Source organism: Elephas maximus, chromosome 17, assembly GCF_024166365.1.
Source record: "Elephas maximus indicus isolate mEleMax1 chromosome 17, mEleMax1 primary haplotype, whole genome shotgun sequence".
In the NCBI taxonomy this organism is placed as follows: domain Eukaryota; kingdom Metazoa; phylum Chordata; class Mammalia; order Proboscidea; family Elephantidae; genus Elephas; species Elephas maximus.
The window spans coordinates 77,312,539-77,332,362 of NC_064835.1; the positions used below are offsets into that span (position 1 = coordinate 77,312,539).

The 19,824-nt window shown below is 37.7% G+C and overlaps 1 protein-coding gene across 2 annotated transcripts in view; it reads right to left on the minus strand.

Annotated features, from left to right (window-relative positions):
- GCC2 (GRIP and coiled-coil domain containing 2) overlaps positions 1 to 19,824 on the minus strand; it is a 67,550-nt gene that overhangs the window by 6,807 nt on the left and 40,919 nt on the right. Inside the window, exons 15-22 of one of the 2 annotated variants that reach the window (XM_049856209.1) lie at positions 19,716 to 19,793; positions 18,962 to 19,099; positions 17,292 to 17,413; positions 15,942 to 16,118; positions 13,146 to 13,363; positions 11,172 to 11,366; positions 9,758 to 9,897; positions 7,749 to 7,950 (exon numbers count right to left, since the gene is read on the minus strand). In XM_049856209.1, the coding sequence (XP_049712166.1) occupies positions 7,749 to 7,950; positions 9,758 to 9,897; positions 11,172 to 11,366; positions 13,146 to 13,363; positions 15,942 to 16,118; positions 17,292 to 17,413; positions 18,962 to 19,099; positions 19,716 to 19,793 (1,270 nt within the window). Of the gene's footprint in view, positions 1 to 7,748; positions 7,951 to 9,757; positions 9,898 to 11,171; positions 11,367 to 13,141; positions 13,364 to 15,941; positions 16,119 to 17,291; positions 17,414 to 18,961; positions 19,100 to 19,715; positions 19,794 to 19,824 lie in introns of those variants that run through there. The other variant, XR_007513548.1, reaches the window with a different exon arrangement.

The following is a 19,824-nucleotide window of genomic DNA, read 5'->3' on the forward strand; positions in this document are numbered from 1 at the left end:
CAACAACAAATTACATCTGAATCTTATCAGCCCCAGGGTCAGGTGTTCTCAAAGTGCTGTGTCTGGGTCAGGTGCATCAGCATTCCCGGAGCTCGCTAAACATGCAAATTCTCGGGTCTTACCCTAGAACAACTGACTCAGAAATTGGGGTGGGGACTAACAATCTGTTTTAGTAAGTGCTCTAGGTGATTCATGCCTGCTCACTTTTGAGGACCACTCGCAGGACCCTCAGTTTAGTTAGCATTTACAGTTAAAGTCACCAATAGAATGGGGCCATCAGGCAAATCCAGAACATGGAAAACAAATTTTACAGGACAAAGAATTGGTTTCTCCAACAAATAAATGGGATTTGAAAACAGAAAAGACAGGGAACTGTTCTGCCTCTTAAATCTTCTTTAACCTAAAACAAACAGATTTAATATGTAAATTTGATCTGAACCACAATTTGAAAAATCAATTGAAAAAGACATTATTGAGACAAATATGGACACTTAAAAATGGGCTAGGTATTAGATATTAAGGAGACAGTAATTTTTCTATAGTGGATATGGTTTAAAAAAATTCCCATTTCTAAGAGATTCATACCAACTTTTTTTTTCACGATAAAATGACACGATATCTGAGATAAGCTTTAAAATATTTCAGAAAAAGAAAAAGCTTTGGTGGGAATAAATTAACAAGATTCACAACGTGTTGGTAATTGTTGAATCTGGGTATGGGCACAAGGGTATTCTTTATACTTTCTTCTCGGCTTCTGTGCATTTGTGATACTTTCCTTTAAGAGTTTACAAAATAAGAGATATATCAGACTGACAAGTGATCACGCTAACTGAACATCACTCAAAGTTGGACAACTAAACGTTTTCTGACCATTGATGTGATGTCTTGGAGAGTACACAACCACTAACTATAAAGTATTTTTGTCCCCTCTTCCTAATTTTACCTGGATCAGAGATCTAAGTTCCAATTTGCAGGCAGTATTGGAACAAGTTAAATGATTTCTTGAAGTACCAAATCCAGAATACAGGGCAAACAACCAGTTTCTTCAACAAATAAATCGCATATTAAAAAAGGGACATGGATTACTGATTAAAAAAAAGAAAAGAAAAAAAAAAAACTTAAGAAACATCAACCAAATGCAATGTGTGAAATCTATACGGCATCTTATAAGAAAACATTTTGGTGATAATCAAGAAGAACTGAACACGGACTGGGTCCAGACAACATACGAATTCAATACACATTGACATTTTACTGGTGAAATTATATATAAGGTGTGGGATTTACTTTTAATGTCTCTAGCTCTCCCCTACTCCTACCAAGTGAGTGCAAGATGAACCAAAATTGCCCATGAATTGATAATAGTTAAAGACAGGTGACAGGTACAAGGGTTCATTACAATATTTTTTTCTGTATGCCTGGCAATGACACTAATAAAAACACTTAAAAACAAAAAAGGAACCATGATCCTTGAGATGAAGTTTCATATCAGGAAACTATAGCAGCTGAATGTAAAGCATTTCAGAGGAGTTTATGAAATCACAGTATTATTTCTAGTTGATATAAAATAAAGCAGACATATGGAGAGGGATACAAGGCAATACAGGACAATACAAGTTAGGTTATTACTTAGAAAAATAGGGGTAAATATTAAGGTAACCACAAAGAGGTACAACAACTCCATAACTCAAAATAAAAACCAAGAAAAATGTAACGACTCAGCAAACAAAGTCAAATACTATGAAAATGAGGAACACACAATTTACAAAGAAAAACGTCTCAGCACAAAAAAGTGGAAAAATGAAACTGTCAACAACACACATAAAAAGGCATCAAAATCACAGCACTGAACACATACTTATCTATAATTACGCTGAATGTAAATGGACTAAACGCACCAATAAAGAGACAGAGAGTCTCAGACTGGATAAAGAAACACGCTCCGTCTATATGCTGCCTACAAGAGACACACCATAGACTTAGAGACACAAACAAACTAAAACTCAAAGGATGGAAAAAAATATATCAAGCAAACAATAAGCAAAAAAGAGCAGAAGTAGCAATATTAATTTCTGACAAAATAGACTTTAAAGTTAAATCCACCACAAAGGATAAAGAAGGACACTACATAATGATAAAAGGGACAATTGACCAGGAAGATATAACCATATTAAATATTTATGCACTCAATGACAGGGCTGCAAGATACATAAAACAAATTTTAACAGAACTGAAAAGTGAGATAGACATCTCCACAATTATACTAGGAGACTTCAACACACCACTTTTGGAGAATGACAGGACATCCAGTCAGCTCAATAGAGACACGGAAGACCTATTTACTACAGTCAACCAACTTGACCTCATTGACTTATACAGAACTCTCCACCCAACTGCTGCAAAGTATACTTTTTTTTCTAGCGCACATGGAACATTCTCTAGAATAGACCACATATTAGGTCATAAAACAAACCTTTGCAGAGTCCAAAACATCGAAATATTACAAAGCATCTTCTCAGACCACAAGGCAATCAAACTAGAAATCAATAACAGAAAAACTAGGGAAAAGAAATCAAATACTTGGAAACTGAACAATACCCTCCTGAAAAAAGACTGGGTTATAGAAGACATTAAGGAGGGAATAAAGAAATTCATAGAATGCAACGAGAATGAAAATACTTCCTATCAAAACCTCTGGGACACAGCAAAAGCAGTGCTCAGAGGCCAATTTATATCGATAAATGCACACATACAAAAAGAAGAAAGAGCCAAAAGCAGAGAACTGTCCCTACAACTTGAACAAATAGAAAGTGAGCAACAAAAGAATCCATCAGGCACCAGAAGAAAACAAATAATAAAAATTAGAGCTGAACTAAATGAATTAGAGAACAGAAAAACAATTGAAAGAATTAACAAAGCCAAAAGCTGGTTCTTTGAAAAAATTAACAAAATTGATAAACCATTGGCTAGACTGACTAAAGAAATACAGGAAAGGAAACAAATAACCCGAATAAGAAACGAGATGGGCCACATCACAACAGACCCAACTGAAATTAAAAGAATCATATCAGATTATTACGAAAAATTGTACTCTAACAAATTTGCAAACCTAGAAGAAATGGATGAATTCCTGGAAAAACACTACCTACCTAAACTAACACACATTCAAAAGTAGAACAACTAAATAGACCCATAAAGAAAAAAGAGATTGAAACGGTAATTCAAAAACTCCCAACAAAAAAAAGCCCTGGCCCGGATGGCTTCACTGCAGAGTTCTACCAAACTTTCAGAGAAGAGTTAACACCACTACTACTAAGGGTATTTCAAAGCATAGAAAATGACGGAATACTACCCAACTCATTCTATGAAGCCACCATCTCCCTGATACCAAAACCAGGTAAAGACATCACAAAAAAAGAAAATTACAGACCTATATCCCTCATGAACATAGATGCAAAAATCCTCAACAAAATTCTAGCCAATAGAATCCAACAACATATCAAAAAAATAATCCACCATGACCAAGTGGGATTTGTACCAGGTATTTTTTTTTTTTTTATGCAAGGCTGGTTTAATATTAGAAAAACCATTAATGTAATCCACCATAGGAATAAAACAAAAGACAAAAATCACATGATCTTATCAATTGATGCAGAAAAGGCATTTGACAAAGTCCAACACCCATTTATGATAAAAACTCTCACCAAAATAGGAATTGAAGGAAAATTCCTCAACATAATAAAGGGCATCTATGCAAAGCCAACAGCCAACATCACCCTAAATGGAGAGAACCTGAAAGCATTTCCCTTGAGAACGGGAACCAGACAAGGATGCCCCTTATCACTGCTCTTATTCAACATTGTGCTAGAGGTCCTAGCCAGAGCAATTAGGCTAGACAAAGAAATAAAGGACATCCGGATTGGCAAGGAGGAAGTAAAATTATCTCTATTTGCAGATGACATGATCTTATACACAGAAAACCCTAAGGAATCCTCCACAAAACTACTGAAACTAATAGAAGAGTTTGGCAGAGTCACAGGTTATAAGATAAACATACAAAAATCACTTGGATTCCTCTACATCAACAAAAAGAACATCGAAGAGGAAATCACCAAATCAATACCATTCACAGTAGCCCCCAAGAAGATAAAATACTTAGGAATAAATCTTACCAAAGATGTAAAAGACCTATACAAAGAAAACTACGAAATACTACTGTAAGAAACTAAAAAGGACCTACTTAAGTGGAAAAACATACCTTGCTCATGGATAGGAAGACTTAACATAGTAAAAATGTCTATTCTACCAAAAGCCATCTATACATACAATGCACTTCCGATCCAAATTCCAATGTCATTTTTTAATGTGATGGATAAACAAATCACCAACTTCATACGGAAGGGAAAGAAGCCTCGGATAAGTAAAGCATTACTGAAAAAGAAGAAGAAAGTGGGAGGCCTCACTCTACCTGATTTCAGAACCTATTATACAGCCACAGTAGTCAAAACAGCCTGGTACTGGTACACCAACAGGCACATAGACCAATGGAACAGAATTGAGAACCCAGATATAAATCCATCCATATATGAGCAGCTGATATTTGACAAAGGACCAGTGTCAGTTAATTGGGGAAAAGATAGTCTTTTAAACAAGTGGTGCTGGCATAACTGGATATCCATTAGCAAAAAAATGAAACAGGACCCATACCTCACACCATGCACAAAAACTAACTCCAAGTGGATCAAAGACCTAAACATAAAGACTGAAACGATAAAGATCATGGAAGGAAAAATAGGAATAACGTTAGGAGCCCTAATACAAGGCATAAACAGAATACAGAACATTACCAAAAATGACGAAGAGAAACCAGATAACTGGGAGCTCCTAAAAATCAAACACCCATGCTCATCTAAAGACTTCACCAAAAGAGTAAAAAGACCACCTACAGACTGGGAAAGAATTTTCAGCTATGACATCTCTGACCAGCGCCTGATCTCTAAAATCTATGTGATTCTGTCAAAACTCAACCACAAAAAGACAAACAACCCAATCAAGAAGCGGGCAAAGGATATGAACACGCACTTCACTAAAGAAGATATTCAGGCAGCTAACAGATACATGAGAAAATGCTCTTGATCATTAGCCATTAGAGAAATGCAAATTAAAACTACGATGAGATTCCATCTCACTTCAACAAGGCTGGCATTAATCCAAAAAACACAAAATAATAAATGTTGGAGAGGCTGCGGAGAGATTGGACCTCTTATACACTGCTGGTGGGAATGTAAAATGGTACAACCACTTTGGAAATCTATCTGGCGTTATCTTAAACAGTTAGAAATAGAACTACCATACAACCCAGAAATCCCACTCCTCGGAACATACCCTAGAGAAACAAGAGCCTTCACACAACAGATATATGCACACCCATGTTTACTGCAGCTCTGTTTACAACAGCAAAAAGCTGGAAGCAACCAAGGTGTCCATCAACGGATGAATGGTTAAATAAATTGTGGTATATTCACACAACGGAATACTATGCATCGATAAAGAATGGTGACGAATCTGTGAAACATTTCATAACATGGAGGAACCTGGAAGGCATTATGCTGAGCGAAATGAGTCAGAGGCAAAAGGACAAATATTGTATAAGACCACTATTATAAGATCTTGAGAAATAGTATAAACTGTGAAGAACACATACTTTTGTGGTTACGGGGTGGGGGGAGGGAGGGTGAGAGAGGGTTTTTTACTGATTAGTTAGTAGATAAGAACTACTTTAGGTGAAGGGAAGGACAATACTCAATACATGGAAGGTCAGCTCAATTGGACTGGACCAAAAGCAAAGAAATTTCCGGGATAAAATGAACGCTTCAAAGGTCAGCGGAGCAAGGGCGGGGGTTTGGGGACTATGGTTTAAGGGGACTTCTAAGTCAATTGGCAAAATAATTCTATTATGAAAACATTCTGCATCCCACTTTGAAATGTGGCATCTGGGGTCTTAAATGCTAACAAGCGGCCATCTAAGATGCATCAATTGGTCTCAACCCACCTGGATCAAAGGAGAATGAAGAACACCAAGGTCACACGATAACTAAGAGCCCAAGAGACAGAAAGGACCACATGAAGCAGAGACTTACATCATCCTGAGACCAGAAGAACTAGTTGGTGCCTGGCCACAACCAATGACTGCCCTGACAGGGAGCACAACAGAGAACCCCTGAGGGAGCAGGAGATCAGTGGGATGCAGACCCCAAATTCTCACAAAAAGACCATACTTAATGGTCTGACTGAGACTAGAGGAATCCTGGCAGTCATGGTCCCCAAACCTTCTGTTGGCCCAGGACTGGAACCATTCCCGAAGACAACTCATCAGACATGGAAGGGACTGGACAGTGGGTAGGAGAGAGATGCTGATGAAGAGTGAGCTATTTGTACAAGGTGGACACTTGAGACTGTGTTGGCATCTCCTGTCTGGAGGGGGGATGGGAGGGTAGAGAGGGTTGGAAGCTGGCAAAATTGTCACGAAAGGAGAGACTGGAAGGGCTGACTAATTAGGGGGAGAGCAAGTGGGAATATGGAGTAAGGTGTATATAAACTTATGTGTGACAGACTGACTTGACTTGTAAACGTTCACTTGAAGCTCAATAAAAATTAAAAAAAAAAAAAAAATCATAGGTCCGAGAATCAGACACTCAATACTAATAATTTCACACCAATGTGTGGATTAAACTATGCTTGCAATTAATGTATGAAAAGAATAATAAACAAAACAAGAAAAAATTAACCCCCCCCCAAAAAAATAATAAAGCAGAAAACTAAACCCAATGCCATCAAGTCAATACTATAAATTCTAAATAGAGCTGTGTTCACCTGGGAAAATGGACTGCTAGATATGGACCAGTATTGTCCAAGTGCCCTCTGTTGCCCCTAGACTATTTGGAAGTGGGAGGTAGGAAGAGGGGTGAAATGGGAGAGGAACAAGCCAACACACATTAAAAAGTATGATATAAAGCAAAACCATATTCTTTGATAGAACCAAAGGCCAGTATCAACAATCCAATTTTCAAAGATGTAGTAGATCAGACTAAGCACCATATTGTATTTTGCTGAATGTTAAAATTATATACATATACTATAAAACCTGTTGCCATTGCGTTGATTCTGACTCATTGCAATCCTGTAGGAGAGGGTAGAACTTCCCCATAGGATTTCCAAGGCTGTAACCTTTATGGAAGCAGACTGCCACATCTTTTTCCAGTTGCTGGGCTCGAACTGCCGACTTTTCAGTTAGCGGCCAAGTGCTAAAGCACTGCACCACCAGGGCTCCTTCACATATACTACAGTTACCCTATAATGTACTATAAACCAAAAAAAAAACAAAAAACAAAAAAACAACACATCGCTGCTGTGGAGTTGATTCCAACTCATAGTGACCCTACAGGACAGAGTAGAACTGCCCATAAGGTTTCCAAGGAACAGCTGGTGGATTCGGACTGCCGACCTTTTGGTTAGCAGCTGAGCACTTAACCAGTGCACCACTAGGGCTCCATAATGTAATATAGTTGCTCTATAATGTTAAAAAGTCAGCTTTTCAACAGTTTGCAGGTTACACATGACAGAAGAAAATGCAAATGAACAAATATTATAGTTGTGTCATGAAAAAGACTAAACACACAATTTCAACCACAAGTCCCCAGGCAGTGTAAAAGTTACAAAATAAAAATGGTAAGACTCCGTTCACTCACCTTGAGCAATTACAGCCAGTTTTCCCTTTTCTTCAGGGCTGAGCTGCAACATCGTATCTATAACAGGAAGAAGTCTCTCTCTCTCACTACCTGGTTTAAGGAAGATGAACTGTAGCAAGACATTCTTCAAGTATTCCAGGTTAGCGACAGACTTCTCTCGTTCTTGATTTCTTTCCAATCTTCTTATTTCACTTTTGAGAAGCTGGCGTTAAGAGAAATGAGTTGAAAGGTGTTAGAAACTCCTGGTGAAATATGACAGACTACAGCCCTGAAAAAACAACAATAATGGAAAGGCAAAAAGAGTGGATGAGCGATACCAGGAAATTCCTGGCAGATGGGAAGCAGATGCAGAAGAGGGAGGTGACACAGTCCAGCAGTTTACCAAGTACTACAGATAAGGGGGAAGGATGCATCTCTCAGAACCAAAGAGAAGCTCCTGTCTAGAGGGACATGGTAGCATGGAAATTGGGCCTGAAAACAGGGGACTGATGGAAAGTTTACATAAGGAGCAATGAGAGCCACAAGATGGGGCCATGAGGCTCCCTCCCCGTTCTATTCTCCAGAGACTCAACCAGCGGGGCTCAGGACTCTGGGGAAGACACTGTGGGGCAGGTAAGCCAGGGTCTGAAAACGGGGGCTGACGTGAACACCTGCATGCTCCACTAACTCCCTTCCCTGCCTGCTTCTCAGAACACCAGTAAGTGAAAATGTCACAGTAAAATCATGTTTACCTGATGAACAACACATTAGGTCAGAGTCCAGGAGAGGCTGAGAACTCAGGAATGGAAGACAAGATAAAATCCCACCAGAAAATGGGTCAAAGTACCAAGGAATGATACGAAGAAGAGAGATGTTAAAGTGAAGTCTTTGAGGAAGATTTCGTATTACTTTATTTCTACATTTGTACACAGTGTTATATGTTGTTATAGTTCATCATTTAGGTTGGTTTAGGGAAGTTGGCCAACTCTGACCTAAAACCTATGGTAATTTTAAAGAGGAACAATAAGGCCAAAGACATCAGGAGTGTGAGTGCCAATCTGTGGAAATACAACACTGAAACAGCCACAGGTTCACTGGGCCAGTCAGGGATTTGTTCGGCATGATAATGCTACCGTGACTCTGTGTGAAAATGTTATTTTGTGAGATGCATACTAAAGTATTCATCAGTGGGATGTCACGGTACCTCTAAGTTACTTTAGTAATACTTCAGCATTAAAAAGAAAGGAATTCAGCGTTAAAAAGATTAATTTGACGAGGACAGTTGGTGGCCCTGCAGAGGCAGGACATATCTATCTGGGGCAGCCTGGCATGGGGGAGGGGGAGGATGAGCTTTTCAGACGTTGAGTTTGAATCCTGCTCCACTGTTTATCAGCTTCAACTCTTCTCCTGTACAGTGACCGTGACAATTAAATCAGATGACGTGCGTACAGGCCAGGGCCTGGCACATGAAAATGGTTCAATAAATAGTATGACTGTATTCTGAGATGTGATTTGTCAAAGACGTGGAGGGCTGAAAACTTCTTGAATAATCCTCAACTGACCTTGCTCCTGGATGCTTCTGGTATCTACTTTAAATAGGAAAACTGTCCTGTGCTACTCTGCCACCTCTACCCCCAATCTGTGTGAAGTAGTTGAGTACCATCAACATCAGGTGAGTGATTTGAATTATAAGTGCTCCATAGTTTATCTTAAGAATGTACGGATCCACACCTATTTATAAGTTTTATTTAAGTGTCTGTGGAACAATGACTTTTGAACATCTATCTAATTTCTAAAACCTATAGTTTCTTAGAAAAAGTTGAGATTAAAAGTCTTTATATATTAGATACAAAAGCAATCAATATTTCTCAACTAATAGGAATCTAGTATCACTAAGAATCAAGATATTACGGGTGCATCTGAAATGTGAATTTTTAAGCCGGGGGTGGGGTGGGGGTGGGGAGATGGAGGGTCAAGAAAACCCAATCAGCTCAGAGTAGTTTCTGGGTGGCTAAGTTTTTTGAACAGACCTTAATTTGCTCCATGAGGATCGCATTGGTTGCTTCTGTTTCCCGAAGCAGGCCACTTAAGTGATCGGCACTTTTTGTGGTGGAATGGAGTTTCTGAACCAACTCTTCTTTGGTAAATTCAGCATGCCATAAAGGAGGCTCTGTAATGTATTTTTTCAAATATTAAAAAAATTAGCTATTATATATGAAGAGTCTAAATACGAAAAATGTCTAAATAATTTTACTTCTGCAGTATTATATAGGTTCACTCTTTGCCAATTATCTATTCAACATACCTCGATTATGCGATTACATGTTGAATATATCATAAAACAGTCTGTTTTAAAGCATATGATCTAATTGAATACAAGCCTTATGAGCCCCAATTTGGAAATTTGCTAGGCTTGTGTTTATAGGATGTTTTATTACTCATTTTCTACCCATCTATTAATGCCTCAAGAGCTTATGTCATTTCACCTACAAGTGAGGGAAGAATCAACGCTACTGATGACTTATACCATTGAATCCTTGTATATGAAGTAGGGGAGGTATTGTTATTCCAATTTTACAGATGAGGCAATAGGCGCAGAGTAGCTAAGCAATTCCGGCAAAAATCACAAAGGCAAGTGTGATTCAAGAGTCTGATCCTACCATCTAACCACTATCACCTTCACCTAAAGTAACTTTGACTTGCGATTTCAACGCTCCCACCACAGTAAACGACCTTGGATGCAAACTGGTCTTACACCAGATCATCCTGAAACTTCAGAAGGATGACAAATAGATTCTTTCTGAATTATGGACATTAATATTCATTATAAAAATTTTTTTGGGTTTTATACCAAAATGTTAATATATTTAAGAAAGCAAAATTTAGCACAGCTACTTCACAAAAAGGAATAAACAGAAATTGTCAGTTCCTTGGAAAGGTGAGAGATGGTTCATCCTATGTTTTATCACCATTACAGAATTTTCAAAGGAGCCCGGGTGGGACAACGGTTAAGTGTTTGGCTGCTACCCAAAAGGTTGGCAGTTCAAACCCACCCAGTGGCTACACGGGAGAAAGACCTGGCAATCTGCTTCCATAAAGATGACAGCCTAAAAAACCTTGGGGCAGTTCTACTCTCTCGCATGCGGTTCCTATGAGTCAGTATCGACTTGAAGGCACCCAACAACAATAACAACAACACAGAACTTCCAACCATCTATTTCTTGCTCAAGCCTAGGACAGAGGTAGCATTTTCTTTGGAAAAAAAAAAAAAAAAAATTTTTTTTTAAACCTTTAGGAAAGCTTAGTATTTTAATAGGGGGTGGAATACCAAAAGAAATTTAACTGGAGTGACTCAACAAAGCATTTCTAACTTTGATTATAACATTTATTAAGAAAAATGGCAAAATTAAACGAGAAAAACATATTAAAAAAAAAGTAACATACCAAGTTTAGTTTCAGGAGAATTAAGAAGCTGCTCTAAAGACAGCGTGTGAGTGCTGGTAGAAGATACAGACTCAATATCGGTTGTCTCCATCCCTTCTCCTTCCTCCCTGGTTATGGCATGCATGTCCAGAAGGGGAAGGTCTGTGTTTCTCCTTTCTCGAAGGTTCTTCAAAGGTTGGTGGGAAGAGGCTGGACCTATTAGATTTATTTTTTAAAGGTATGTGTGAGATTGTTCAAAACTGATGGATTCAACCATAACAGAGATACACAATAAAATTAAAATGATTCTGGGGATGTCAAATTATAAGCTAGGGAAATAGAATAACTGGAAGACAAATATATAGTGTCGAAAGACAAGCCTAAAACTTTAGTTATTGAACTTTTAATTGTGTAAGTCATTTTAGCAGAGAGTATAAACTGATCGCTACTAGCTACATAAGAAGGAGCCCCGATGGCACAACGGGTAAGTGTTTGGCTGCTAACCGAAAGGTTGGTGGTTCCAACTTGCCAGCCACTCTGTGGGAGAAAAGACCTGGTGATCTGCTCTGATAAACACTATAGCCTAGGAAACCCTAGGGGGCAGCTGTCCTCTGTCGCATGGGGTCACCATGAGTCGGAATCAACTCCATCACACACAACAGCAGCAGTAGCAGCTACATAAGATAAATTAAGTAACACAAAGTTCACAATATGGTACTACTCATTTTTATTAATTTAGGGTAGAGGGCTATACTGTTGCTAGATATTGGTAGAAATTCTAAAACTAGAGTCTAGCTATTTTTGAGGAGTAGGTACTATAGATAGTTGTGTGTTTTCTGACGTAACACACGTTTGTTGAAATTTGCTTACCAGAAGTTCCTGCTCACCTTCTGTACTTACACCATCTCTGCTGGGTTCCTACAGCCTGCTCATTGCTAACCTACCTATAGCGTTCAAACAAGAGCCCAGAATCCAGGGCAGGTAACCAATTGATTGTATTTCCTGGGCAATGCTTTACTGCTTGTTGATAATGAACACTTGCATTGAACTTCAAGGCTTATGAGATAACTTCAAATACATTACTTAATTAATCCCAAGAAACCTGAAGTTCAGAGAAATTAGATGACTCATAGCTAGGTTAAGGACCAGAATTCAAACCCAGATCTTTTAACTTCAAATTCCCTTTATTTTCTATTCCATGAAGTTGCCACCCTTGATCTTTTAAACCATAGCCCTCTGGCTGCCCTGCTGAAGCATCTTCCTCGACTGCTGTTGTTTTGCTAACTGCTTGCCCTACATTCTGCTGCTGACTCCTAGATTACATCTCTTGTGCAATCTGTGTCTGCCTGGCTGCTGACTCTCTCTGTTGACTCTTGGCATATGATAAATTATCTTGAAGCTGGTTTCTGACCCCAAGTGACTTGTAGCTGTCAATGCCCCAGTGACAATTACAACGGGAAACAAAACATCAACTTTCTATTAAAATATAGCCTCGTTTTGGCCGATACTTGCCCATTTTTCCCTGGAAGTAGAATGGATGATATTGGATGTGGGTGAACTAACACTCCAACTAATTATGAATTTAAAAGGGAAGTAGCTATATTAGTCAAGAAGCCCTATAAGTTCAGTGCTGTTTGAGTGTTTCTAAGTCATTGCTCTCTCACTAATGTTTCTAATTAGAACACAGGAATTAGGACACACATCATGAGACTGATACAAGTCTGTTCAAGGTAGATAAAAGGAAATACTAGTATACCTGGAGGGTAATAAATACATGAAAATCAGAATTCTGGGAGGTTATATAGGCTACTGTTAGTATCATCAAGAAGGGTTCAAATACATTCCCAATAAGCAAGCCCAAAATTCATTAATTACAGAATTGAAACTGGTTGCCACCTAGTAAAATTCATACTTTATGAATCATGAAGAATGTATTTAAGTGTCATAAACACACAAGAACATAAACAACTAATACTTGCGTGAGTACATACATACTTCTTGTGGTAGGTTCACTCTTGAGCTGGAAGAGCTGAGCTTCCACCTTGGAAAGCTGCTGCTGTAAAGTCTCCATTGTCTTTCTGTGCTCTTCCTGCAAATGTCGAACTTGATCGCGGAAACTGTTTCGAAGGACCTCGTTCTGGGATGTTAGCTGACTCACAGTCTGCGCATGTTCAGACTTCATTGTCAGGTTCTCCGATTGTATGGAACACAACCTAAAGATGAGAGAAACTTACTTTGTAGGATCTTTTAACTTTTTATACTGACTTGGCCTTTCTCAACTGGGTTCTATGAGAGATTTAAGCCCTAATGTCTCAAGGCATCCACTGCATGTATGAACTACCTTTTCTTCTACGCATTTATATGAGTGCTAGTTGTAAACAACCTTGGGAGAATTGACACTGGTGTCATCCAGTTCAAACGATTTTTGTGGGTCATACATCAGACAAGGAACCTTGGTTGAAATCTGTGTTCCGTGGTTCAGATGAGGCACTCCTTTCAGTTTATCAGAAAACAAGACCATACTTACAGCATAAAATGAATATACTTTTAATTAGTCCATTTCTTCAGGTCACCTTATGTGGTAGCTCACATAAATGTATGATTAAATGATCTTTCTCTATTACCCTGAAAATAGGAAACTCTTATGATTTATAAAGGGTGCCTTAAAGGAAACTATGCATTTTTAAGTCAATTAAAATGAAACTCTGAAGTTGTCTGCAAAGCTTGCTACACATTCGATCACTGGGGCACCTCGTTAAAAATACAGACATTGAGTGCTCATCCCTAGAGCCACTGAGTCAGAATTTCTGTGAAGTGGTCCCAGGAGTCTCTACTTCTGGCAGCTTCCCAGGTGACTTTCATGCAGTCAGCCTGACACTAGCCAGTGGACCTACAATTTGGGAGCCACTATTTTCAATGGAAACCCTGGTGGCGTAGCGGTTAAGTGCCACGGCTGCTAACCAAGAGGTCGGAAGTTCAAATCCGCCAGGTGCTACTTGGAAACTCTATGGGGCAGTTCTACTCTGTCCTGTAGGGTCGCTATGAGTCGGAATTGACTTGACGGCAGTAGGTTTGGGTTTTGGTTATTTTCAACAGGTTACTTGTAGTGCTGATGTTTTACGTTTGGCTTGGTAAATACACTTCTTTTTTTCCTTTTTACAGAAGGGATCAACAAATACATTCTCATAAAAGATGCAAATAACGCAGAAGTAATTAGAGAAAAAAGTGAAAGTCCCCCTTTGTTCACCTCCCATACCCCTCCCCCCTACACATGTAAAATACCAATCCCAGGGGTAAACACTGTTAACAGTTTGGTCTGTCTCTTTCCAAGATTTTCCTATGCATTATGCGCATGAATTACCACATAAGGTTTTAAGAAAGATTTTGTGGCCAAAAGGAGAAATGCAATGAAAATACTATATGTGTTAGAAAAGTTATCTTAATTGCCAAGTTCGTAATAATGAATGGATTTAGACAATATCAGTGTACACACTATTCTTTGAACCTGCATTTTTCTGTGAATATTCTGTTCATACAATAGCTACCTAGAAATCTCATAAAGGAAGCAACATCAGCAGTCACAACAATTTTGTAAGGAGAAAAAAGTTGGATTTAATGCAAGGGCAAGGCTTTCAGTTTTCAGGAGGGATTGGTGTCACTCCTAAATTTACCTACTTGAAAGCTAGATTCTTAAATCCCACATCTGCAATTGGACCAACTGAGCTAATGGCAGTTCCCGGTTCTCTTTCAGTTCTTGCAGGGTGTTTATATTAGCTGGACCCCTCTGATCAATGCAAACATTAGCTGACCAGCCTAATTACCAAATTTCCTGTGGAGCCATTTCATAATCTCATGCTAGCGTTCTTACACAGAGAAGGCATGAATACTAAAATGGTTAAAAAGTAGAAATCATATATATGTTAGCAGTATTACCTGCAGATTACAAAACCAAGAAAATCCAAGTGTTTTCACTTTTAAGGCTAGCATAAGATTAGGTGTGTATTGCAAGCATACCTGAGATACACAACTTATCCTAACATACTTGATGGAAGATGCTTAATGAAGAAATCTTTTACTCAGTCTAAGATACAACAAATATTGCCACCAATTTCCTTATTAAACCAAAAAATCCCGCTGCCTTGATTCCAACTCATAGCGACCCTATAGGACAGAGTAAAACTGCCTCATAGGGTTTTCAAGGAGAAGGTGGTGGAATTGAACCATTGACCTTTTTGGATTAGCAGCCAAGCTCTTAATCACTGTGCCACCAGGGCTCCGTAACTTCTTTATTACAGGGATTCAAATTTCTACATCTACAATAACCTGTTTATTCTGCCAATCACTACCTCTATGATATATTTAAAATATTATAATGATTAACAGAAGTGTAACAAGATGACAAGTTGAAGACAGAGTTGCAAAGATAAGCTGCAGATGCTTTTTCAGTCAGCAGCTATTTGAATGGTTTCCTCTAGAAAGAGGGAAAAATGCTTTTGACACTTGGGCTGGACAATAGTGTCTTTTTTGGGAACACCCTGGCCATGAAGGCCATAGGAGCTACAGAATACTGGATGAACCGCTGAACATTCACTGTTCTTAAGAACACTAAAAACAAAAAAAATTTGAAAAGGGGAGCTTCAAAGTAGAATAAACAAAGTTACCAAGAATTCAGAAATATCTACTTCTTATTTTCAAATTTGTACTTCTTCCATGCAACAGTGCATTCGGAGTTCCAACAAGAAACACTTCACTGGCTGGTACAACCAGTGTTGGAGCTACTAACACCCTTACTTTTCCCGGAGTTCGGCCTCTTTCGACACAGTCTCCTGCAGCATCTTGTTGTGCCTTTCTAGCAGTGTATCGTGTTCAGACTGTAGTGTCTGAAGTTCAGATACAGTCATCTGTAAACTATTCTGAGTGTCTTGTAACTTGATTTTTAGTTGGTCAACCAGCATTTCCAGGTGTTCCCTAAAACAGAAACAAACCATTAAAATTTTTTTTGAAAGAGGTGAACCTGCAATTTTTCAGTGTCATACTTTTGTTATGATCATGGATACTCTAAAGGAAATATAACAAGCAGAGGAATTCAGAGATTAGTATTAAATATAATGTGAAAACAGCCAGATTTCAGATCTTAGGCATCATAGAGTTACAAAAATGTCTCTGAATTTCCTATGTAAGTAGAGTAGACCATAACATGGCAATAAAATAGCTTATTTTACATTACAGGATTATGTAATTAGTTAAAAAAAAAGTCACATAGACATTACATTATGAGAATACTACATTAGATCAAGTTATAGTAAAATAAAATTCCTAAAGCAAGTGTCCTTTTTAGTCTTAGAGTAAAAACCAGTTGGAAATCAAACAGTTAAAATATATTTCTGCCACAATTAGTGCAATACATGGTTACATGGTTTGATTCCTTAAAAAATCAAAATGAAAAGCACTTAACATATAAGAAGTAGAAGGAAGTTAAACCATTTACGTTCAAATAACTTGAACCCAAAATTCAGGTGTAATGACTGTAAGATGACTCTTACAAACAGTGCCAGTTTTATATTTCTTCATTAAGTGTGTCAATAATCAACTTTAGCTTTAAAATGAGCTCACTATTTGTACAGAAAATATCTCACCGTTTTCCAGCCCACTGTCCCCATATTTAATGCTTCTAAACAAAAAGTTACAGCAGCATAAACATACAAACACGCAGGACACTTAGTCCTGTCTAGAACAGTGAGAGCCAGATGTAAAGCTGCTTGGAACACAGCAGCTGAACGCTAACCACTGCGGAACCAGGGCTCTTGAACACACACTGTAGAATTCCCTCGATACAGCCTGTCCCAGCATATTTTTCAGTAATTAACAAGCTGCATGCTAGCTTTAAAGAAGCCTTAAACAATATAGTATTCAAATAGTAACTGAGATGGTCATAAATTTGTTTTAAGTAAATTTCATTCTAAACCAAAATTTGGTTAAGACTTTTTGAAATAAGTAAAATGTTTTTCAGTAACTTCTGTTTAGCCAAATTAATGCCTGTATCCTTACCAGATCCTATTAGGAGTATTTAGCTTACCTCTCCTAGACTATTTCCTGGTTTCACTGTTCACTTAAACACATTTCTTTTAGTTTAGACTTTACCTTTCTTGTTTAGCTCCCTCAGTTTCAGCCTGAGACACCGACTTATTTTTCTGTTGTTTTAGAACGTTATGAACTCGGACTTTGTAGCTTTCAAATTCAGAAGTTATAGCCGCTTGCTCTGCCTATAAACATTTAAGAGAGAGACAAGTTTCTACTGCATCTTCTATTGTGATGTTATCCTACTATTTTCTTTCAGAGATTAATGAATTGAGATGAAAATCCATTTCTATGAAAATGAGAAAATGGCTGATACTCTTTTTAGCCCACAAATTAATTTCACTAAAAAGTACACTTTTATTGGCCTTAAACTTTTAAAAAACTAAATCTGTGAGTGATATAATTTTCTCATACAAGAAGTCTCTACCATGTTTTCTTTAGAATGGTGGTAGATTAATTTATAACCCATGAATTTTATAATGCCACTATTCGTCTTAGAAACTTCAAAAGATCTTCACTTATGATACTTTCTCTTTTATAAATATAAGAAAAATGAAAAGAAACTGAGTTACAAGCTAAAAATAGCACCATGATATGACTTTGCAATTCCACTCCTAGGTATACACCCAAAAGACTCGAAAGCAAAGACTTAAAGAGATACTTGCATACCAATGTCCACTGCAGCACTATTCACAATAGCCAAAGGGTAGCAATAACCTAAATGCCCCTCAGCAGATGAATGGATAAACAAAATGTGGTACATACATACAGTGGAATACTACTCAGCCAGTAGAAGAAATAAAGTCTTGATACACACGAGAACATGGATGGAGCCTTAAGACATGCTGAGTGAAACAGGCCAATCAAAAAAGGACAAATAGTTTTTGACCTCGCTTACATAAAAAGAAAGGGCAAAAACATACAAACAAAAAACCCACACCTTAGCTTCACTAATAAAGAATGTCTGCCTTGAGCATTATGTTAAGATCTACCTATATGGGATCAAACTAAAAACGGCAACTTGAAAGATAAGCTAGGAAACTTAGGGGCCGGTGAGCTCATGTTAATGGGGGAGGAACAAGTAAGAACTGGGTGAGATTGCTTGCACAACTCTAATGATGTAATAAATGTCACTGGATTGTACTTGCAGAAACTATGGAATTGGTGTATGTTCTGCTATGCATATTCTCAAAAACAATAAAACCAAATTAAAAAAAAAAGAAATTAAGTTACTTGAACTTCAGTTTCCAAAATAGAGCAGTATAAGTTAAACATAAGGTTTTCCACTTTCCTGTGAAGATCGATTAGGTAAGAGTTGAACCTTTAACAAAAACGACCGTGCTGTGTCTAATTTTTTCATATGCTGAAGAAAACAGGCTCCCCCAAGCACTGTATTAGAATATTATAATTATTACATAACAATTACCTAATAAAAAAGTGTAACAATTTTCTAATAGGAAAATTAAAAAAAAACAAACAAAAATAAATTTCTGACACAAGAGATTGCAAAACAAGGCTGAAATGGAAAACAGTATGTGCTCACGTTTTTCAAAAAAAACAAAAGTTACCAGTGATGGTTATGGCTTGAGGTGGGGTTGGGGTTAGGGTCTTATGATCTGAAGGTGGTATCCATTTAGTTAAGCGCTCTTACATGAGTGTAAAACACTAAAAATTGAGAACACAGTCCTAGAGGAAACTGCTTACTGGCTGCTCATTATTACGACAGGCAGTACCTTAGCGGTGTGGCACTCTTCTTGCAAGGCTGTGATTTTTTGCTGGTAGGCACCCAGTGTGCGCTGGTGCTGTTCGGCAGAGGTCTTCAGGTGTTCGTGAATCTTGTGTTTCTCAGATGTTATTTCAGCCAGCTGAATCTAGGGCAAAAGTCTTTGAATTAAGCTCTAATAAGTCAGGACTGCCCTGGTTAAATAGCTTTTTCTTAAAACACAAACCTGAGGCTTGAGACTTAAGTATGTGTAAGGCACATAATTAAATATTTGTATCTATTATTTTTAAAGAATAAAGTCAATAAGAGCAAGGGGACATTTTTGCAATAAAATAAGAAATTTAGTTTTCCTTAGACAAAAATCAATTTTCCGTTAATAAAAAAAATCATTTAAAAAACCACAGACTACATGTTACATTTCTGTGCTTAATTAAATATTTCAAGTCATTATATTAATGTGCTTTTAAAACTATTTTACAAACTGGTTCTTGTGACTGTAGTATCATCCAGAAAGTTCAAATGCAGGTTTGGGGCCATGTTTATTTTACTTTGCAATATTCTTCACGTATTATGGACTTTCAAATACATGAAAATAATCTAGCTAGACAGCATTCCAGTTATATGCCACACTTGATTCACTGCTTCTACTTCCTAAAAACGTTGAGGAACCTTGCTTGATAGAATATGTAGAAAGAGCCCTAAATGATAGCTTACTTCTCCAAGAAAAGTTTTTAGAATCTTCCTAAAAAGTAAAAAGACCTTACTTTATAGACTTCAACTTGCTGCTGGCTTGCCTCCAACTCGCCCTTTAAGGATGCTTGAAGTATTAAATGATCAGTTTCCTACAGAATGAGAATCTTGGTTAAAAAAAAA